The sequence below is a fragment of the Meles meles genome, chromosome 4, assembly GCF_922984935.1.
Source record: "Meles meles chromosome 4, mMelMel3.1 paternal haplotype, whole genome shotgun sequence".
NCBI classification, from domain to species: domain Eukaryota; kingdom Metazoa; phylum Chordata; class Mammalia; order Carnivora; family Mustelidae; genus Meles; species Meles meles.
Window position 1 is genome coordinate 28320186 of NC_060069.1, and position 23806 is coordinate 28343991.

General features: G+C 39.1%; 1 protein-coding gene across 2 annotated transcripts in view; it reads left to right on the plus strand.

The window, feature by feature from the left end:
- The window catches only part of ULK4 (unc-51 like kinase 4), a 684359-nt gene that overhangs the window by 111247 nt on the left and 549306 nt on the right, over window positions 1-23806 (plus strand). For both annotated transcript variants that reach the window (XM_046001316.1, XM_046001317.1), the window contains exon 20: window positions 11244-11405. In XM_046001316.1, the coding sequence (XP_045857272.1) occupies window positions 11244-11405 (162 nt within the window). The remainder of the gene's footprint in view (window positions 1-11243; window positions 11406-23806) is intronic.

Consider the following 23806-nt stretch of genomic DNA (forward strand, 5'->3'; position numbering starts at 1 on the left):
TATAAATTTATTCTCGCCATATACAAGGAAACATCAGAAATGGGGAGTAAGTAATGAAGAAGTTCAGGTATCTTTAAAACTTTTTTTTTCTAGCAGCCATACAATTTATACTCTATGATATTAATAATAGGAAGAAAAACTAACATGTTAAAATATGTTACTTTTTATGACCTAGGTTAAGTGTCCATGTATGCTGTTTAATTTCCAAACTGCCTTGTGTTTTATTATTTTTATAGATGATAAAGCTGAAGCATAAAGGTGAAAATGCCCAAGCATGTGTAGCTGGTAGAATATAAAATAATGGTGTGAACTTAGATCTAACTCTGTGTCTTCTATTTCTTTTTACATTTTCATGAAAAATACATAATTTTTTGATTGAAAAAGTAATGTGTACTCTTAACAATTGAAATAATGTAAAAATGTCCTAAGTAAAATTAGTGGGCCCCACTCCCCCCAGCTCACACATACTATACTGTTAACAGGTGTTGTATCTCTTTTTATGTCTTTCCTTTACTTATATACTTACATAGGTATATTTTCTTGTTAAATAAACATGGGATTACATTCTGCATACAATTTTTAAGATTTTATTTGTTTGACAGAGAGACATAGTGAGAGAGGGAACACAAGCAGGGGGAACTGCAGAGGGAGAGGAGAAGCAGGCTCCCCGCTGAGCAGGGAGCCCAATGCGAGGCTTGATCCCAGGACTCTGGGATAATGACCTGAGCCAAGGCAGATGCTTAATGACTGAGCCACCTTGTGCCCCGGCATACAATTTTTAATATAGCTTTCAAATTTCAATTGACATATAACTTACATAAATTACTCAGATATTTAGTGTGTATGTATTGCAAATATTTTCTCCCAGTCTAAAACACTATGAAGCATAATGGTGTCATTATGGAAATTTATGTAGAAATTTATTTTTTATGGGGGTACTTCGCCAATTTTTTCTTTTATGCTTAGTGCCTTTTTTTCCCTAAGAAAGCTTTGCCTACTTCGAAATAGCCAATACATTCTTTATGATCTCCTGTAGAAGCTTTTTTGTTTTAGCTTTTGCATTTAAGTCTGTGACTCATCTCAAATTACTTTGCAGTATAGAGTTTCATGGGATGTTTTATGGTTCAGAACATAGTCCAACATGGTAACGTTTTGTGTGATCTTGAAAAGGACATTGTGTTTTACTTCTGTTGAATAGTGTTCTATCTGTGTCAAAATTGGTTGATTGTATTATCTTTCTATATCCTTACTGAGTTTCTGGCTACTTATTCTGTCAGTTATTGAGAGAGAGTGTCGAATTTCTCAGCTAAAGTTGTGGGTTTGTCTATGTACTCTCTCAGTTTTATCAAGGTTTTGCCTCAGGTATTTTGAAGTTCTATTGTTAAGAGGCATACATAGTTAGGATTGTTATATCCTCTTGCTGAATGAGTCTTTGTGAAATGACGTTTATCTATCCCTGGAGATACTTTTTGTTCTGGAATCTACTTTCCTGAAGTAGTATAGCCCTTCTGGCTTTCTTTTGATCACATTAGCATGATATATATTTTCTGTTCTTTTATTTTTAACTTGTGAATTTATTTATAAGGGGGTTTCTTGCAGATAGCCTATATGTGAGTCTTGTTTTTAAAAAAATCTAATTTGAGAAACTCTACCTTTTAATTAGTATGTTTAGACTTTTATATTTAGTGTGATTGTTGAAATAGTTAGGTTTCAATCTGCCATTTATGTTCAGTTTGTCCACTCATCATTTTATTTCCTTTTTTCTTTTCCTGCCTTCTTTTGAAATGACTTTTAAATTATTCCATTTTATCTCTTTTATAGGGTTATTACTCATTTTTTTTACAGTATACATCTCTGACATATTACAGTTGACTTTCAAGTAATGATACATGGATTCATACAGATAAGAACTTTGTATAAGATGCTTATACCAGAACTTACTGTATATAATGTTATACAAATTTATATATCCTGTATAAGAAATCTATATAAGGCCATTACACCAGAATATATCTAGTACTCCATTTCTAGCCTATTTCTGTACATTTTACTTCTACATGTTTTGTTTTTTGTTCTCTCTCTATATATATTTAAAGATTTTATTTATTTATTTGACAGAGATCACAAGTAGGCAGAGAGGCAGGCAGGCAGAGAGAGGAAGAGAAGCAGGCTCCCTGCTGAGCAGAGAGCCTGATGTGGGGCTTGATCCCAGGACCCTGGGATCATGACCTGAGTCGAAGGCAGAGGCTTTAACCCACTGAGCCACCCAGGCACCCCTGTTCTATATTTTTAAAAAGATTTTACTTATTAGAGTGCACACATGAGTGGGGTGGGGGAGGGGCAGAGGAAGAGGCAGAGGGAGAAGCAGGGTGCAGGGCTTGATCCTAGGACCCTGGGATTATGAGCTTAGTTGAAGGCAGATGCTTAACAACGGAGCCACCCAGGCGACCCTGTTGTTCTGTTTTGTTTTTCAGTTTTATTGAGGTAGGACTGACACAATTTTAAGATACTTGAAGTATACATAGTGATAATTTATCTATATATACACGGTGAAAGGATTTCCCCACTGAGTTAATTAAAACATCAATCACCTCACATATTTACCTCTCTCTTTTTTTTTGGATGAGAGCATTTCTATTCTACTCTTGAAATAAATTCCAATTGTACAGTACAGGGTTGTCGACTATAGTCACAATGTTTTACATTAGATCCTTAGACCTTATTTATTTTATAGCTGAAAGTTAGTACCCATCAAGACCTTCCCTATCCACCCCCACCTTTATCTTTGTTATTGAAAGGTATTGTTGTTGGATATACATTTGTAGTTTGACAGTTACCAGTCTTCTTTTGTTTTTTCCTTTAGATGTTTTAAAGATACTGCTCCACTATCTTCTGGCTTGTGTTGTTTCTGATGAGAAGTTTCCTGTTACCCTTATCTTTGTTCCCCTCTACATAATGTGTCTTTTTCTCTTTAGTACTGTTTTTAGCAGTTTCAATATGATGAGCCTTGGTGTAATTTTTTTTTTCTTGATTCCTTCCCACTTGAGGTTCATTGAATTTCATAAGTTGAGCATTACTGGTTTTTATGAATTTAAAAATTTTCAGCTTGTATTTCAATCTTCCACTGCTCTCTTGCCATCTTTGGGATTTTTAGAAAAATTTTTTATTTTTAAATTTTTAAATAAACATATAATGTGTTTTTATCCCCAGGGGTACAGGTCTGTGACTCGCCAGGTTTACACATTTCACAGTACTCATCATAGCACATACCCTCCCCAATGTCCATATCCCCACCACCCTATCCCCTCCCCACTACCCCCAGCAACACTCAGTCTGTTTTTTGAGATTGAGTCTTTAATGGTTTGTCTCCCTCCTGATCCCATCTTCTATCATTTTTTTCTTTTCCTACCCCCCCCCCAAACCCCCCCATGTTGCATCTCCACTTCCTCATATCAGGGAGATCATATGATAGTTGTCTTTCTCCGACTGACTCACTTCGCTAAGCATAATACCCTCTAGTGACATCCACGTCGTCGCAAATGGCAAGATTTCATTTATTTGATGGCTGCATAGTATTCCATTGTATATATATACCACATCTTCTTTATGCATTCATCTATTGATGGACATCTAGGTTCTTTCCATAGTTTGGCTCTTGTGGACAATGCTGCTATAAACATTCGGGTGCATATGCCCCTTTGGAGCACCACGTTTGTATTTTTAGGATATATACCCAGCAGTGCAATCGCTGGGTCATAGGGTAGCTCTATTTTTCAGTTTTTTGAGGAACCTCCACACTGCTTTCCAGAGTGGCTGCACCAGCTTGCATTCCCACCAACAGTGTAGGAGTGTTCCCCTTTCTCCGCATCCTCGCCAGCATCTGTCATTTCCTGACTTGTTAATTTTAGCCGTTCTGACTGGTGTGAGGTGATATCTGATTGTGGTTTTGATTTGTATTTCCCTGATGCCGAGAGATGTGGAGCATTTTTTCATGTGTCTGTTGGCCATCTGGATGTCTTCTTTGCAGAAATATCTGTTCATGTCTTCTGCCCATTTCTCAATTGGATTATTTGTTCTTTGGGTGTTGAGTTTGCTAAGCTCTTTATAGATTTTGGATATTAACACTTTATCTGATAGGTCGTTTGCAAATATCTTCTCCCATTCTGTCAGTTGTCTTTTGGTTTTGTTAGCTGTTTCCTTTGCTGTGTAAAAGCTTTGATCTTGATGAAATCCCAATAGTTCATTTTGCCCTTGTTTCCCTTGCCTTTAGAGACGTTCCTAGAAAGAAGTTGATGCGGCTGAGGTCAAAGAGGTTGCTGCCTGTGTTCTCCTCAAGGATTTTGATGGATTCCTTTCTCACATTGAGGTCCTTCATCCATTTTGAGTCTATTTTCGTGTGTGGTGAAGGAAATGGTCCAATTTCATTTTTCTGCATGTGGCTGTCCAATTTTCCCAGCACCATTTGTTGAAGAGGCTGTCTTTTTTCCATTGGACATTCTTTCCTCCTTTGTCAAAGATTAGTTGACCATAGAGTTGAGGGTCTATTTCTGGGCTCTCTATTCTGTTCCATTGATCTATGTGTCTGTTTTTGTGCCAGTACCATGCTGTCTTGATGATGACAGCTTTGTAATAGAGCTTGAAGTCCAGAATTGTGATGCCACCAACTCTGGCTTTCTTTTTCAATATTCCTTTGGCTATTCAAGGTCTTTTCTGGTTCCATATAAATTTTAGGATTATTTGTTCCATTTCTTTGAAAAAAAATGGGTGGGATTTTGATAGGGATTGCATTAAATGTATAGATTGCTTTAGGTAGCATAGACATTTTCACAATATTTATTCTTCCAATCCAGGAGCATGGAACATTTTTCCATTTCTTTGTGTCTTCCTCAATTTCTTTCATGAGTACTTTATAGTTTTCTGAGTATAGATTCTTTGCCTGTTTGGTTAGGTTTATTCCTAGGTATCTTATAGTTTCAGGTGCAATTGTAAATGGGATTGACTCCTTAACTTCTCTTTCTTCTGTCTTGATGGTGTAGAGAAATGCAACCGATTGCTGTGCATTGATTTTATATCCTGACACTTTACTGAATTCCTGTACAAGTTCTAGCAGTTTTGGAGTGGAGTCTTTTGGGTTTTCCACATATGGTATCATATCATCTATGAAGAGTGATAGTTTGACTTCTTCTTTGCTGATTTGGATGCCTTTAATTTCCTTTTGTTGTCTGATTGCTGAGGCTAGGACTTCTAGTACTATGTTGAATAGCAGTGGTGATAATGGACATCCCTGCCGTGTTCCTGACCTTAATGGAAAAGCTTTCAGTTTTTCTCCATTGAGAATGATATTTGCGGTGGGTTTTTCATAGATGGCTTGGATAATATTGAGGTATGTGCCCTCTATCCCTACACTTTGAAGAGTTTTGATCAGGAAGGGATGCTGTACTTTGTCAAATGCTTTTTCAGCATCTATTGAGAGTATCATATGGTTCTTGTTCTTTCTTTTATTAATGTATTGTATCACATTGATGTTGAACCAACTTTGCAGCCCTGGAATAAATCCCACTTGGTCGTGGTGAATAATCCTTTTAATGTACTGTTGAATCCTATTGGCTAGTATTTTGGTGAGAATTTTTGCATCTGTGTTCATCAAGGATATTGGTCTGTAGTACTCTTTTTTGATGGGATGCTTGTCTGGTTTGGGTCAAGGTGATGTTGGCCTCATAAAATGAGTTTGGAAGTTTTCCTTCCATTTCTATTTTTTGGAACAGTTTCAGGAGAATAGGAATTAGTTCTTCTTTAAATGTTTGGTAGAATTCCCCTGGGAAGCCGTCTGCCCCTGGGCTTTTGTTTGTTTGGAGATTTTTGATGACTCTTTCAATCTCCTTACTCGTTATGGGCCTGTTCAGGTTTTCTATTTCTTCCTGGTTCAATTGTGGTAGTTCATATGTCTCTAGGAATGCATCCATTTCTTCCAGATTGTCAAATTTGTTGGCGTAGAGTTGCTTATAGTATGTTCTTATAATTGTCTGTATTTCTGTGGTGTTGTGATCTCTCCTCTTTCATTCATGATTTTATTTATTTGGGTCCTTTCTCTTTTCTTTTGGATAAGTCTGGCCAGGGGTTTATCAATCTTATTGATTCTTTCCAAGAACCAGCTCCTAGTTTCATTGATTTTTTTCTGTTGTTTTTTTGGTTTCTATTTCATTGATTTCTGTTCTGATCTTTATGATTTCTCTTCTCCTGCTGGGTTTAGGGTTTCTTTCTTGTTCTTTCTCCAGCTCCTTTAGGTGTAGGGTTAGGTTGTGTACTTGAGGCCTTTCTTGTTTCTTGAGAAAGGCTTGTACCACTATATATTTTCCTCTCAGGACTGCCTTTGCTGTGTCCCACAGATTTTGAACTGTCATGTTTTCATTATCATTTGTTTCCATGAATTTTTTCAATTCTTCTTTAATTTCCTGATTGACCCATTCATTCTTCAGAAGGATGCTGCTTAGTCTCCATGTATTTGGTTCTTTCCAAATTTCCTCTTGTGATTGAGTTCTAGCTTCAGAGCATTGTGGTCTGAAAATATGCAGGGAATGATCCCAATCTTTTGATACCGTTTGAGACCTGATTTAGGACCCAGGATGTGATCTATTCTGGAGAATGTTCCATGTGCACTAGAGAAGAATGTGTATTCTGTTGCTTTGGGATGAAATGTTCTGAATATATCTGTGATGTCCATCTGGTCCAGTGTGTCCTTTAAGGCCTTTATTTCCTTGTTGATCTTTTCCTTGGATGATCTGTCCATTTCAGTGAGAGGAGCGTTAAAGTCCCCTACTATTGTTGTATTATTGTTGATGTTCTTCTTTGATTTTGTTTTAATTAGCTTATATAGTTGGCTGCTCTCACGTTAGGGGCATAGGTATTTAAAATTGTTAGATCTTCTTGTTGGAGAGACCCTTTGGTATGATGTAGTGTCCTTCCTCATCTCTTATTATATTCTTTGGCTTAAAGTCTAATTGATCTGATATAAGGATTGCCACCCCAGCTTTCTTCTGATGTCCATTAGCATGGTAAATTGTTTTCCACCCCTTCACTTTAAATCTGGAGGTGTCTTCGGGTCTAAAATGAGTTTTTTGTAGGCAACATATAGATGGATTTTGTTTTTTTATCCATTGTGATACCCTGTGTCTTTTGATTGGGGCATTTAGTTTTTGTTTGTCCTGGAAGCTTTTTATCTCTCCTTCTATTTTCAATGATAGCCTAGCTGGATATAGTATTCTTGGCTGCATGTTTTTCTTGTTTAGTGCTCTGAATATGTCATGCCAACTCTTTCTGGCCTGCCAGGTCTCCGTGGATAAGTCTGCTGTCAACCTAATATTTTTACCATTGTATGTTACAGACTTCTTTTCCCCCGGCTGCTTTCAGGATTTTCTCTTTTTCACTAAGACTTGTAAATTTTCCTATTAGGTGATGGGGTGTGGACCTATTCTTGTTGATTTTGAGGTGGGTTCTCTGCACCTCCTGGACTTTGATGCTTTTTCCCTTTGCCATATTAGGGAAATTCTCTCCAGTGATTCTCTCCAATAGACCTTCTGCTCCCCTCTCTCTTTCTTCGTCTTCTGGAATCCCAATTATTCTAATGTTGTTTCATCTTATGATGTCACTTATCTCTCAAATTCTCCCCTCGTGGTCCACTAGCTGTTTGTCCCTCTTTTGCTCATCTTCTTTATTCTCTGTCATTGGTCTTCTATATCACTAATTCTTTCTTCTGCCTCATTTATCGTAGCAGTGAGAGCCTCCATTTTTGATTGCACCTCATTAATAGGTTTTTTGATTTCAACTTGGTTAGATTTTAGTTCTTTTATTTCTCCAGAAAGGGCTTTTATCTCTCCAGAGAGGGTTTCTCTCATATCTTCCATGCCTTTTTCGAGCCCAGCTGGAACCTTGAGAATCGTCATTCTGAACTCTAGATCTGACATATTACCAATGTCTGTATTGATTAGGTCCCTAGCCTTCAGTACTGCCTCTTGTTCTTTTTTTTGTGGTGAGTTTTTCCCCCTTGTCATTTTGTCCAGATAAGAGGATATGAAGGAGCAAATAAAATACTAAAAGGGTGGCCAAGACCCCAGGAAAATGCGCTTTAACCAAATCAGAAGAGATCCCAAATCATGGTGGGGCGAAAGGGGATAAAAAGAGGTTCAGAAAAATAGGGAAAAAATTAAAAAAAGAAAACAAATAAAGAAAAAATATAAAAAAGAAAAACAAATATATATATATTAGATAAACTAGTTAAAAACATTAAGAAAGAAAAGGGTAAAAGTTAAAAAAAATTATCAGAGGAAGAAAAAAAATTGAAAAAAAAATTAACTGCAAGAGTAAAGAATTATCTGGAGAAAGCCATGAGTTCCGTGCTTTGCTTTTTCTTCCTCTGGAATTCCCCTGCTGTCCTTGGTATTGAACCTGCTCTCCTTGGTAGGTGAACTTGGTCCTGGCTGGATTTCTTGTTGATCTTCTGGGGGAGGGGTCTGTTGTAGTGATTGTCAAGTGTCTTTGTCCAAGGCGGAATTGCACCACCCTTATCAGGGACCGGGCTAAGTAATCTGCTCGGGTTCACTTTTGGGAGCTTTTGTTCCCTACCCTTTCTGTAGAGTTCCAGAGGACGGAAATGAAAATGGCGACCTCCCAGTCTCCGGCCCGGAGGAGCCGAGAGCCTGGGGCCCTTCTCCTTAGTGCGCCCCCAGAGAACAGCACCCAGTCACTCTTGTATTCTGGCCTCCTACGACGCTCTGAGCTCACCCAGTCTGCGACCGGTTCAAGGTAACCCTGAGGTGAGAGCTCACTCCTCGGCTCTGTCTCTGTAGGCAGCTTCCCCATTCTAATACCTGCGAGCTCTGCCACACTCCGACACCCCAGATCCTTCTGTGACCCTGCGGGACCTGGGGCCACGCTGACCCCGCGTGGGATTCACCCCAGTTTAGCCTCTGGAGCAATGTCCCTCAGTGGAACAGACTTTTAAAAGTCCTGATTTCGTCGCAAATGGCAAGATTTCATTTCTTTTGATGGCTGCATAGTATTCCATTGTGTCTATATACCACATCTTCTTTATCCATTCATCTGTTGATGGACATCTAGGTTCTTTCCATAGTTTGACTATTGTGGACATTGCTGCTATAAACATTCGGGTACACGTGCCCCTTCGGATCACTGCGTTTGTATCTTTAGGGTAAATACCCAGTAGTGCAATTGCTGGGTCCTAGGGTAGTTCTATTTTCAACATTTTGAGGAACCTCCATGCTGTTTTCCAGAGTGGTTGCACCACCTTGCATTCCCACCAACAGTGTAGGAGGGTTCGCCTTTCTCCGCATCCTCGCCAGCATCTGTATTTCCTGACTTGTTAATTTTAGCCTTTCTGACTGGTGTGAGGTGATATCTCATTGTGGTTTTGATTTGTATTTCCTTGATGCCGAGTGATGTGGAGCACCTTTTCATGTGTCTGTTGGCCATCTGGATGTCTTCTTTGCAGAAATGTCTGTTCATGTCCTCTGCCCATTTCTTGATTGGATTGTTTGTTCTTTGGATGTTGAGTTTGCTAAGTTCCTTATAAATTTTGGATACTAGCCCTTTATCTGATATGTTGTTTGCAAATATCTTCTCCCATTCTGTCAGTTGTCTTTTGGTTTTGTTAACTGTTTCCTTTGCTGTGCAAAAGCTTTTGATATTGATGAAATCCCAATAGTTCATTTTTGCCCTTGCTTCCCTTGCCTTTTCCGATGTTCCTAGGAAGATGTTGCTGCGGCTGAGGTCGAAGAGGTTGCTGCCTGTGTTCTCCTCAAGGATTTTGAGGGATTCCTTTCTCACATTGAGGTCCTTCATCCATTTTGAGTCTATTTTCGTGTGTGATGTAAGGAAGTGGTCCAATTTCATTTTTCTGCATGTGGCTGTCCAATTTTCCCAGCACCATTTATTGAAGAGGCTGTCTTTTTTCCATTGGACATTCTTTCCTGCTTTGTCGAGGATTAGTTGACCATAGACTTGAGGGTCTATTTCTGGGCTCTCTATTCTTTTCCATTGATCTATGGAACTAGAGGGGATCACGCTTAATGAAATAAATCAATCGGAGAAAGACAACTATCATATGATCTCCCTGATATGAGGACATGGAGATGCAACATGGGGGTTAGGGGGATAGGAGAAGAATAAATGAAACAAGATGGGATTGGGAGGGAGACTCTTAATCTCACAAAACAAACTGGGGGTTGCTGGGGGGAGGTGGGGTTGGGAGAGGGGGAGGGGGTTATGGACATTGGGGAGGGTATGTGCTATGGTGAGTGCTGTGAAGTGTGTAAACCTGGCGATTCACAGACCTGCACCCCTGGGGATAAAAATACATTATATGTTTATAAAAAAAAAAATTGGAAGGGGAGGCGAACCATAAGAGACTATGGACTCTGAAAAACAACCTGAGGGTTTTGAAGGGTCAGGGGTGGGAGGTTGGGGGAACAGGTGGTGGGTAATAGGGAGGGCACTTATTGCATGGAGCACTGGGTGTTGTGCAAAAACAATGAATACTGTTATGCTGAAAAAATAAATAAATTAAACAATAAAAAAAAAAAAATAGAAGTCCTGATTTTGTGCTCCGTTGCTCCGCCGCTTGCCGGGAGCCGGCCCCTCCCCCCATGGTCTATCCTCCCTTCACTTGGATTCACTTCTCCGCCAGTCCTACCTTTCAGAAAGTGGTTGATTTTCTGTTTCTAGAATTGCTGTTCTTCTCTTCGATCTCCCGCTGGATTTGTAGGTGTTTGCAATGTTTAGATAAGCTGTCGAGCTGATCTCCTGCTACCTGATGTAGTCTCAGCCTGCTACTTCTCCACCATCTTGACTCCTCCCTTCCCAAATCAGTATTTTTGATCCTTTGGGTGAATACCTAGTAGTGCAATTGCTGGATTGTAGGGCATTTCTATTTTTAACTTTTTGAGGAATCTCTGTACTGTTTTCCAGAGTCTGTCTTATTTTTATTAAAATATATTAAAATTATGTTATGCTCAATTTTAGTGATTAAAAGATTAAATTGATTTAGTGATTAAATGTCATAATTTCATAATAGTGTGAAAGAATGATCACACCTTCTAAGTACCTAGTACATGCAGAGGCAGATGATATATTCTTGGTATCAGGCCTTTATTTGCACTGGTTATGAATCAATTGCATGTATGTATTTCTCCTGTTAAATAATCCTCTTTTACTCCTCTCTCTTTCACTAGGAAGAACGTGTTGTGAATCACATGGCTGCAAAGATTATTGAAAACGTCTGCACTACCTTTTCTGCTCAGGCCCAGGGCTTTATTACAGGGGAAATTGGACCCGTCTTATGGTACCTATTCAAACATTCCACTGTTGATTCTCTCAGGATCACAGCAATATCGGTAAGATGGAGCATCTTTTGGGGGATATATCTGGGTATATTTAAATACGAAGTCTGACAAACTGTGCCAGAAATAGAGTAAATTTCAAATGGAGCAAATTTCAGTGGATAAGTAGCACACAAATCTCAGACTAATATAGTTGGTGAGAAAAAGAATTTTTCTTTTAAAACAAAATTTTCAAAATTGGGAGTGGAAAACCTTGGGACTGTGAGACTTTGTGGGACCATAACATACGGTTTTAGAAACAATTGGGAAGTGATAGTGGAATACTGTGTTCGTAGTTGGGTACAGCATTTGGTTTGGTTTATGTTTAGTGTTTCCTGGTTTTTCCTGCTAGCCCCTTCTTTCAGATTTTATACCAAATACATTTATCGTGAACTAATTATGAGGTGAATTCATGTTAATGTTCAGGCATCTCTGGTTTTGCAGCTTTTGTGTTTTGATTGGCTGTCTACTACTTTGCTCACATGTTTATGGTGACTTGGTGTAAAAGATAATTCTGTATGAAGAGGTGTTAACATGGTTATATCAATTTAACAGTCTGTTGAACAAATACAACCCTTGCTCATACGATTTATTAAAATACTCTTTTTGATCACTGGTCTCATGTGGACTCTCAGCATTTTATGGCAGCCTTGCTGTCTCTCTCTCTCTCTCCCTTGCTCAGTCTTGCACTTCTCTCTTTCCTCCCTTATTCTCTTTCCTTAGACCTCCATCCCCTCTTTTTCTCCTCCATCCTCAGTAAGTGACTTTCTCCGGTACTTCCCAGAGAAAAATGGAGACCTCCAGTGGTAGTTATCGCAACGTACGTCTGCCATGTCTGTAGACTTATTTACATCCCACTGCCTACCCCCGCCTGATCCTGTCTTTCCCTCCTGTTAGAGTTGATGAACTATCCCTTCTCCTGGTAGAGACAAATCTCTCCCTATTTCTTCCCATCTTCTTCCTGTTCCTTTCTTGGGAAGTTCCCTCAAATGGTTATTTTTGCTCTTTCCTGAATCTTTAACTCTTCTTCTCTACTAGATCATTCTAATCAGCATTCAGGTATTCTTTATCCCGTTACAAAAAAGAAAAGCATACATGCAGATATATCAAAAAGTCTCTGGGCTTCATGTTCCTCTTCACATCCATACTTCTTTAAAGAGTTTTTGCCACAAACTGTCACTCCTTTCTGGCTGTTTCCTCTTTAACCCAGTGCAGTATCTGTCCCAAGATGCCACTGAAGCTGATCTTGCTGCGATCTTTACTGACTTTTGTGTTGCTAAATCCTGGTAATATTTATGGATATCTTCCAGTTCTTGCCTTAAGTTTACCTATGTAACAAATGCTAACCATTCTGTTCGTTGACTATTATTAAGCAAAGGATATGTAGCATCTGCCTCTGTTTTTGTCTCTCTCTTATACACACACACATACACACACTTCTGGAACCACATGATTTCAAAATGACAGAAAAAAACCCCTAATTATGATATTAGTAATTACGGAGAGACCGTCAGAAAGAATTACAAAGTATACCAGTGAACTTTCTCAAGGCACCTTGGAATCTATCTTAGAACATCCATTTTATACTACATCTTCTCTATATACAATGGAATATTACTCAGCCATCAGAAAGAATGAAATCTTGCCATTTGCAATGATGTGGATGGAACCAGAGAGTATTATTCTGAGTCAGGTAAGTCAGAAAAAGACAAATAGCATATACTTCACTCATGTGTGGAACTTAAGAAAGAAAACAGAGGATCGTAGGGGAAGGAAAGAAAAAGAAGATGAAAACAAAGGGGCAAACCATCAGAGACTTAACTGTAGGGAATAAACTGTGGGTTGCCGAAGGGGAAGGGAGTGGGGGAATGGGGCAGTTGGGTGATGGACATTGGGGAGGGCATATGATGTGATGACTCTGGTTGTTGTATGCAATTGAGGAGTCACTAAATTCTACCTCTGAAACTGATAATACACTATATGTTAATTAAATTGAATTTAAAAAATTAAAAGGAACATCCATTTTAATCCTGGGCCTTTAAAAAAAAGTCTGTCTTGCTTTAATTCTGTTTGTTATTTTCATCTTTATACTCAAGCTTGGTTTCTTTTCTTGGCAAATTTTTTCCCCAATTTTCACCAAAGTTAGGCCCTTCCTCACTTGACACATTAAGCTTCACCCTTTCATCTTGGGGTTCTTATATTTTCCTCTTAGCTTTCATCTGAATCATTAATTTTTCACTGAAAATTTGCCCATTGTCCCAAAAAAGTCACTCCTTTCTTTGCTCCAGGATCCTGTTCAGTATCATGTGTTTTGTGCTGTTTTCCTATTTCTTTAGTCTCCTCCAATATGAAACAGTTCCTCAGTCTTCCTGTGTACTTCATGTCCTTTACTATTTTAAAGAATATAGGGCTTTTATTTTATAGAGGGAGGCTTGACCTGGGTCTATCTGCTGCTTCCTCATGAAACCTCCTTAGCACTATTGACAACTCCTGCCTGTAACCAATCTGTGATGGGAGCCATGGGAGGATCATTTATTTTTATTATTCCTTCTCGAACAGAGGTTGGCAAATGGTTTATGTAAAGGGCCAGATAATAAACAACTTGGCTTGGTAGGCCACATGTAGTCTCTGTTGCACATCGCTTTTGTTTTGTTTTCTACAGCCCCTTTAAAAGTGTAAAAACCATTTTTTTAAAGAAAGATTTTTATTTATTATTTGAAAGAGAGAGACAGAGTGAGAGCATGCACAAATGGTGGGGTTGAGGGGGAAAGCAGATTCCCAGCTGAACAGGGAGCCTGACACCCATGTGTCCTGAGATCATGATGTGAGCTGGGTGCCCCTCGTTTCTCTTTCTTTCTCTCTCTTTTTTTTTCTCTTTTCTCTGTTTCTTTCTTTTTTTCTTTCTCTCTCTTTCTTTCCTTCCTTTCTTTGCCTTTCCTTCCTTTCTTTGCCCTTCCTTCCTTAAGCTTTTATTTATTTGAGAAAGAGAAAGCACGAGCCAGTGGCTGGGTGAGGGGAGGTGATGTGTGGGGTAAAAGGCAGAGGAAGAGGGAGAAACAGGCTGCCCTCTGAACAGGCAGCTTGACACAGGGCTTGGTCTCAGGACCCCAAGATCATGACCTGAGCCAAAGGCAGACACTTAACTAACTGAGCCACCCAGATGCCCCGAAAACCATTTTTCTTATATATCTCATGAGCTGTGGAAAAACAGGCCTTTGGTAGTGGTTGGTATTCTACTGTAACAGAGTTCTTTCTCTTCTTCCACGTGTATATGTGTATTTATATCATTATTTTGATGAATAACTACTTTGTGCAGTGGATCATAACATGATACTCCTGCCACTATTATTATTTGTGAGGATGCTGTAGTCATCCTAGATTTGGCCAAGGTGAGTCCTTCAAGCTGGCTTCTGTGTTCTGTGGACCCATTTCTTTTTTAAAAATTTATTTAAAAATTTTTTTTTTAGGGGCACCTGGGTGGCTTAGTGGGTTAAGGCCTCTGCCTTTCGCTCAGGTCATGATCTCAGGGTCCTGGGATTGGGCCCCGCATCGGGCTCTCTGCTTGGCGGGGAGCCTGCTTCCTCCTCTCTCTCTCTCTGCTTGCCTCTCTGCCTACTTGTGATCTCTGTCAAATAAAGAAAATCTTTAAAAAAAAAAAATTAAAAAAAATTTTTTTTTTTAAAGATTTTCTTTTTTTGACAGAGACCACGAGAGAGGGAACCCAAGCAGGGGTTGTGAAAGAGGGAGAAGCAGGCTTCCCACGGAGCAGGGAGCCCGATGCAAGGCTTGATCTCAGGACCCTGAGATCATGATCTGTGCTGAAGGCAGACACTTAACGCCTGAGCCACCTAGGTGCCTCTCGGTGGATCCATTTCCACCATTGTTTGAGCACTTCATTATTTTCTGACATCACCTGATGTTCTGGGCTATTTTTTACTTTCTCTCTCCCAGCTCTGGGATCAGTCATTTTTTGGGGGGAAACTTTGGTATTTAGAAGCCAAGATCTGGGTGCTCTTTGTGTTTATTGCTATGGGGTGTCATTGTTTCTACGTCTTCTTAATATTCAGAGTTAGAAAAAATATATCCATCCATACATATATATTTATAATTGCTTTTATATATATCATTGTGCATATTCGGAACAAAACTCATGCATTCATGTTGATACTTCCAATTTTAATCTAATACCTTAAGATTCTTTCTAGCCTTCCCCCTTTCCATGTTTGTAAATCCCTTCTCAGATAGAGACAAACAGGGCTCGTGTTATTCTCAATATCTGTACTGATTTGTTCAGTGAATTTACTTCTATCAGACTCCATCTATTCAAGCCACCTCCACTGTGTCATCCTCTGTCTTCCTTGCCGTTGCCACCCAGCTTCCTTGACCACTTGTGCTCCGTCCCCCCCCCCCCCCCACTGTCCCCCTTCCTCAAGCGCTGACGTGTTGACCTTGGGAGGGGAAAGTGAGAGGAGATGGATTAAGGAAAACAAAGGGTCAAGTGTTCTTTTTCATACTTTCCCTTAACTCCTCTCACCTCACTGTTCACATTCAATTACTTAACCTTCCTGGGAACCTTGTTCCCTCTGAGGTTGCTGTGTTGGTACTGCCATGGTCCTGGCCCCACCATCTCTCCTATGGACCACTCAAGTGGCCTCCTCACTGGTCTTCCTATGGCCAGTATGCCCCACTAACCTCATTTTCCACACAGAGAGCACTTCCTAAAATCATGTATCTTATAGCTTTTTACTATTTTTCTTAAAGGATTGGCACAACTTTATGCAAAATACAAGATAAAAGTTAAGAATTGGTGAGGCTTTCACTTTTAGGAGTAATTCATTAATAAATATTATTTAAAGCAGTTAACACATTGTGCTTAATAAAGTAGTTGTTAGCTTATTATAATTATAATGTAGTTATATTGATGATAAACTCCTATAAAGCCAGGACTGTATTTTTTTCATCTCTCTGTTTGAAGCCAGGTCTTTGATTACAAGTGAAGATTTTTCCTGCACAAATTGAGAGGGAGGGATCGTTCTGTCCCACATCATGAATTGAGGGGGGCATCACAAGTAGATGTTTAATAACAGTTAACATCCCTTTTTAGTGGGGAAACAAAAATAGCTCACAAAGGTCTTGCTAGTAATAAAGTGGGGTGATCACTTTTATTATATGAAGTATAAATATATTACATATATTTTGTTATATAAAAGTATGAGATCATTGTTGGAGGATCCTAAAAAAAGTTATTCTAATGTAATCTTAAGCAAATTATTTCTGCCTTGTAAACAGGTTTACATGAAGATCTATTAAAATTGAGGTGACAAAAACTGAAAATAGGCATTCTGAACACACTTCACATAAATTCCTAGCAGGGAATGACATTTCCTTCCTCCCCAGCATACCTTACAGAGCTGCACTTTTTCTTTTTTTTAAAGATTTTATTTATTTATTTGTCAGAGAGAGAGAGAGAGAGTATAAGCAGATAGAGAGGCAGGCAGAGGCAGAGAGAGAAGCCGGCTCCAGCCGAGCAAGGAGCCTGATGCGGGACTCAATCCCAGGACCCTGGAATCATGACCTGAACTGAAGGCAGCGGCTGACTGAGCCACCCAGGTGTCCCTGAACTTTTTCTTTTCTTTTTCCAAATTCTTCTCTCAAGAATGTGTGCTGGAGGTTAACATACCCATTTGGAGTTAAAGATGAGAATTCTTATCTCTGCCTTCAAGATCTCAGGTGGTTTGGCCCCTGCCTCCTTTTTTTGGTCACACCTCCTAAAGCTCATCGTCTCACTCTGTGCTTCAACCCACACTTTGTTCTGACATTTTCTAGAATTTGCAAACACTTTTTCTGCCTCAGGACTTTCCCCTTTGCTGTTTCCTGTGCCTGTTGCTCTTTCCCATGGTTGAGTCTTCACATTTCAGATATCAGCTCCTCTGGTAGGACATCCCCTGGACCCTCAAATCCCTTTGTAGTTTTGCTCATAGCAGTGACCACAGCTTGATTGACCTCAATTATGGAAGCCACATTTTCTGTGTCAGTGTCAGTTCCCTTTTCCCCTTGTTCCCTTCCTGAGCACACGAGGTGGGTGCTTGGCAGATTTCCGGTAACCAGATAAATGGCTGTGCTCTGGCTGGGGAAAGTGGTGTTTAGTGCTGGGGACTGACTTGCTCCTCATTTTGTTTGTAACAGTTTGCATCTGCTGTGCCTGCCACTGATTTCCTGGTCATCTCCTGGTCTCATACATTCCCTTGTACCAGTGTGGTCCCTGGCCCAGCAGCGTCAACATCACCTGGGAACTTGTTAGAAATCCAGATTTTTGACTCTTGACCCAGACCTGCTAAATAGGAAATCTCCAGGGGCAGAGGCTCCATAATCTGCATGTTAACAAGCCTCCAGCTGATTCTACAATTTGCTGAAGTGGGAGAACCTAGTCCTTGAAGCTCTTGGAAGACAAGGGCCTGGCCTGGTATGGAGTGAAGGATGGTGTATTTCTCCTTCCCACTCAGGAATGGCTCCACGGCTTAGGGATAGGTTGTTGGGTGGAGTGGACCTAACTTAGGAAATATACCGGATGGATAAAAGATTACTAAAATTATTAGGATTATAAGAAATCTCTATGAACCATAGTGGGGACCAGAGAAACCTATAGAGTTTTTATTCCGTGGTGATTCCGTTTTTCTCATAGATAAGTGTCCTCCACTTTTTTTAAAATTAAAATTTATTTTTTTTTCAGCGTTCCAAAATTCATTGTTTATGCACCACACCCAGTGCCCCATGCAATACGTGCCCTCCTTAATACCCCCCTCCACTTTTGACTTAGTCTATTTCTTAGGAGTTGCCTTTATTATATAGACTATCAGGAATTCTGTGGGTAATACATGTTCTTTTTGAATAAATTTTGAAGTGAATTTTAGATGGCAGGTGTTTTCCCCAAGTTTAAAATGTAGTCACAAGTTCTATTTTAATAAATAAATGTTTCAAACCAGTTCACTGAGCTGGTTCAAATCAAAGTTGAGATTTGATCTCAAGTTCAAATCAAACTTGAGATTTGATTTTTTTGATTCAGAAAATACAAGCACTAGTATGCTCTTAAGCCTCCATGAAGCTCTCAACTGTGTTTGATATCCAGAAGTGGCAGGTTAAAGGTTTTTTTTTCTGCAGGAGCTTTTTAAAATGGAAAGACTGTTAGGCTTCTGAGCTGCATTCTGAAGATGAGAACTTCTAGTCCTCTCCTATTGGTTTGAACACATTTAGAAGTAGTCTGGACAAATCTTTTATCACGAAGTGTCCCCATTATGAACATTATGATCAGGTAGGGATTTTATATTGGTAGAAAGTCAGTTTTGCTGTGAGAGCTGCCCCTCAAATTTTCAAAATGCCAATGACAGTGTTTTGTGTCTTGAGGTCACTGTTGGGTTAATCCTTAATTTGCTCAAAACGTTCTGAGTGTAGCATGACTTTTAGGGACTCTGTTGAAAAAAAATTATTTATTTATTTATTTTTTGCTAAATTCTTGGATTAAAATACTTAAATGTTTTGGTTTCATACAGAATATTTTCTTAGATCCATTATAAATGAGTTTTAAAAGACGTTCACATTCTACAATCAGAGCTAGCTTCATTTTTAGTGAACTCATTTTTCGTATTCCTATTTTCAGATATTAGTAGCCACTTTCCTGCTGAAACATATACAATTTGGGCTTTAGACTTGAAGAACCCTACTCTCATATAGTTTCCAAACCATCATGTCTAAGTTACCAATCTGTAACTCCCATGGAAGGAAGAGGAAAGACTGAAATACGATTTGAAAAGTGTCCAAAATAGAGTGATTTTTCCCCCCAACAATTTCATTTTGCTATGGCTATTTGTAAATGAATACAGATCCCTGGTATATGTTTGAAATAGTCAATGATTATTGTTACATTTTCTAGCTTACTTACCATTTCTTTTTTGTGGTGAAGACATTTACAATTTATTCTCTTAACTTTCAAATACATTGTATTATTATTATATATATATTATATTATTAACGATAATTACCATGCTGTACTTTAGATACCCAGACTTTATTTATTTATTTAACATAACACTGGAAGTTTGTGCTCTTTGCCCAACATTTCCCTGTTTTCCCACTCCCAAGTCCCTGGAGACCACATTCCAGTCTCTGTTTCTATGAGCTTGGCTTTTTCAGATTCCACGTGTAAGTACGTAGAGGTCATACAGTATCCATCTTTCTTTCTCTGTCTTATTTCACTTAGCATAATGCCTGGAAAGTTGACCCATGTTGTTGTGCATGGCAGAATTTCCCTTTCTTGTGTGGCTGAATAATTATACGTTGTGTATATTTATTGCATGTATACCACATCTTCCTATCCATTCATCCATGGACAGACGCTGCCGTTGTTTTCGTATCTTGATTATTATCAATCATGCTGCAGTGAGCATGGGCATACAGATATGTCTTTGAGATCCCATATTCATTTGTCTGTGATTATTGAGACAAGATTATACATCTCATATGGTAATCAGTTCCATGAGGAGAGGAACACTTTTTGTTTCGGCAAAACAGTATATATAGTTAGTGCTTTGCCAATGCTCAGGTTTCAGTGCATTTGTTTATTCAGTAATTTCAGCTATGGTAGTAAATATATATGTTATTTATAATGTTAACTTGCCTGGGGTTCCTGCATGACTGACTCTTGATATTGGCTCAGGTCATGATCTCGGGGTCATGGGATTGAGCCCCATGCTGGGTTCTGCTCTCAGCACAGAGTCTGCTTGAGATTCTCTCTCTCCCTCCCCACTAGCGCTTGCTCTCTCTCAAATAAATGAAATCTTAAAAAAATAATGTAAACTTTCCTTAAATATTTCCATCTAATTAAAAAATGTCTAATACAGTCATGGTATCAAGATGTAACTTAAAAGTTATGATAAAATAATGTGCATTTATTTGAAAACTTTGAACAGGGCATACCTGAAAGGGTGAAGACTTCATTGTCTTTTCTCTAACTCACCTCAGTCCCACCCCTGGGAGACAGAGCTTGAGACGGTCCTTCCAGATTTTCATTGTTATTAGTTGTATTATCTTTTCCTTTGTGGTTATAATGTCACATTAGTATTGTCTTAAGGATCAGAACTAAGGTTTAGCATTGAGTAAATAAATATATTTACTTTAAACTGTTCATTTTGGTGGAAGTTTGATTTTATACTGATTAACACTTGTTATCCTTATTTTATCAATAAGAATAACTTTTATTTTTATTTATTTATTTTTTATTTTTTTTTTACATTTTTTCCCATTTATTTATTTTTTTCAGCGTAACAGTATTCATTCTTTTTGCACAACACCCAGTGCTCCATGCAAAACGTGCCCTCCCCATTACCCACCACCTGTTCCCCCATCCTTCCACCCCTGACTAATAAGAATAACTTATAAAGGAAATTCATTTTTGGAGATAGAAAAAAACATTTAATTTTTTTCCTGAGCTTTCATTTTATTTTAATTTAAAAATTGTTTTCTTCCTTTCTTTCTTAGATTTTATCTATTTGTCAGGGAGATAGAGAGCATGTGTGCGTGCACAAGCTGGTGGAACAGCAGAGGGAGAAGCAGGCTCTTGGTTGAGCAAGGAGCCCAATGTCTGACTTGATCCCAGAACCCTGGGATTATGACCGGAGCCAAAGGCAGAGTTTAATGGACTGAGCCACCCAGGTGTCCCATTTCCTGAGATTTTAAAGAAGACGAAAATACTTTTTGAAATCTTTATCTTTTCCCTTCCTCTTTCCTTACAGTTTGTCTTTAATTAATTTAGAGAGCGCTAGAGAGCACACATATGCACATTAGGGAGGTGGGGGGAGGGAGAGAAGGAGAGGGAGGGGGGAGAGAATTTTAAGGAGACTTATGCTGAGCCCAGAGGCCAACTCGGGGACTTCATCTTAGGACCCTGAGATGGTGACCTGAGCCAAAATCAAGAGTCTGACACTTAACTGACTGGGCCACCCAGGGGCCCCTAACAATTTGTCTTATATTTGATCTTTTCATTATTGATCAAGGTTATAGATCTATTTAAAATATATTGAAGAGACTGTCTTTTTTCCATTGAATATTTTTTCCAGTTTTGTCAAAGATTATTTGACCACAGAGTTGAGGGTCCATATCTGGGCTCTCCACTCTGTTCCACTGCTCTATGTGTCTGTTTTTATGCCAGTACCACGCTGTCTTGGTGATCACAGCTTTGTAGTAAAGCTTGAAATCGGGTAACGTGATGCTGCCAGTTTTGTTTTTGTTTTTCAACATTTCCTTAGCAATTCGGGGGCTCTTCTGATTCCATAGAAATTTTAGGATAATTTGCTCCAGCTCTTTGAAAAAGACCGGTGGAATTTTGATCGGAATAGCATTAAAAGTATAGATTGCTCTAGGAAGTATGGACATTTTAACAATGTTTATTCTTCCAATCCAAGAGCATGGAACGGTCTTCCATCTTTTTGTGTCTTCTTCAATTTCTTTTATGAGTGTTCTGTAGTTCCTCAAGTACAGATCCTTTAGCCTTTTGGTTAGGTTTATTCCCAGGTATCTCATGGTTCTTGGTGCTATAGTAAATGGAATCGATTCTCTAATTTCCCTTTCTGTATTTTCATTGTTAGTGTATAAGAAAGCCACTGATTTCTGTACATTGACTTTGTATCCTGCCACGTTACTGAATTGCTGTATGAGTTCTAGTAGTTTGGGGGTGGAGTCTTTGGGGTTTTCCATATAAAGAATCATGTCATCTGCGAAGAGAGAGAGTTTGACTTCTTCCTTGCCAATTTGGATACCTTTTATTTCTCTTTGTTGTCTGATTGCCGTTGCTAGAACTTCTAATACTATGTTGAACAAGAGTGGTGAGAGTGGGCATCCTTGTCGTGTTCCTGATCTCAACGGGAAGGCTGCAAGCTTTTTCCCATTGAGGATGATATTTGCTGTGGGTCTTTCATAGATAGATTTTATGAAGTTCAGGAATCTTCCCTCCATCCCTGTACTTTGAAGTGTTTTCATCAGGAACGGATGCTGGATTTTGTCAAATGCTTTTTCTGCATCAATTGAGAGGACCATGTGGTTCTTCTCTCTTCTCTTATTTATTTGTTCTATCACATTGATTGATTTGCGAATGTTGAACCATCCTTGTGACCCAGGGATGAATCCCCCTGGTCATGGTGGATAATCTTTTTAATGTGCTGCTGGATCCTGTTTGCTAGGATCTTGTTGAGAATCTTAGCATCCATATTCATCAGTGATACTGGTCTGAAATTCTCGTTTTTGGTAGGGTCTTTGCCTGGTTTGGGGATCAGGGTAATGCTGGCTTCATAAAAAGAGTCTGGAAGTTTTCCTTCTGCTTCAATTTTTTTGAAACAGCTTCAGGAGAATAGGTGTTATTTCTTCTTTGAAAGTTTGGTAGAATTCCCCAGGGAATCCGTCAGGTCCTGGGCTCTTGTTTTTTGGGAGGTTTTTGATCACTGCTTCAATCTCATTATGAGATATCGGTCTATTCAGGGTGTCAATTTCTTCCTGGTTCAATTTTGGGAGTTTATAGTTTTCCAGGAATGCATCCATTTCATCTAGGTTGCTTAGCTTTTTGGCATATAACTGTTGGTAATAATTTCTAAATCAGGAAGAAGGAGGTTATAGGACATTAATTATAATGAATTTTTTGTAAAACTGTTTCTGACTGTCTTTGTAGTCTCCCATATATGCACGGAATATGACCATCCCTTTTTTTAAAAATTTTGCTTAAAAACTTTTTTTTAAAATTTTGCTTAAAAACTTTTTTTAAAAAAATTTATTTTTTTCAGCGTAACAGTATTCATTGTTTTTGCACAACACCCAGTGCTCCATGCAATATGTGCCCTCCCTATTACCCACCACCTGGTTCCCCCAACCTCCCACCCCCGCCCCTTCAAAACCCTCAGGTTGTTTTTCAGAGTCCATAGTCTCTTATGGTTTGCCTCCCCTTCCAATTTTTTTTTTTTTTATAAACATACAATGTATTTTTATCCCCAGGGGTACAGGTTTGTGAATCGCCAGGTTTACACACTTCACAGCACTCACGATAGCACATACCCTCCCCAATGTCCATAAGCCCCTCCCCCTCTCCCAACCCCACCTTCCCCCAGCAACCCCCAGTTTGTTTTGTGAGATTAAAAGTCATTTATGGTTTGTCTCCCTCCCAATCCCATCCTGTTTCGTTTATTCTTCTCCTATCCCCCAACCCCCCATGTTACATCTCCATGTCCTCATATCAGGGAGATCAGAGTCTTCCCATTACTTATGACATAAAATTCAAAAGTCCTAGTTTGGGGGCTCCTGGGTGGCTCAGTGGGTTAAGCCTCTGCCTTCGGCTCAGGTCATGATCTCCGGGTCCTGGGATCGAGCCCTGCATCGGGCTC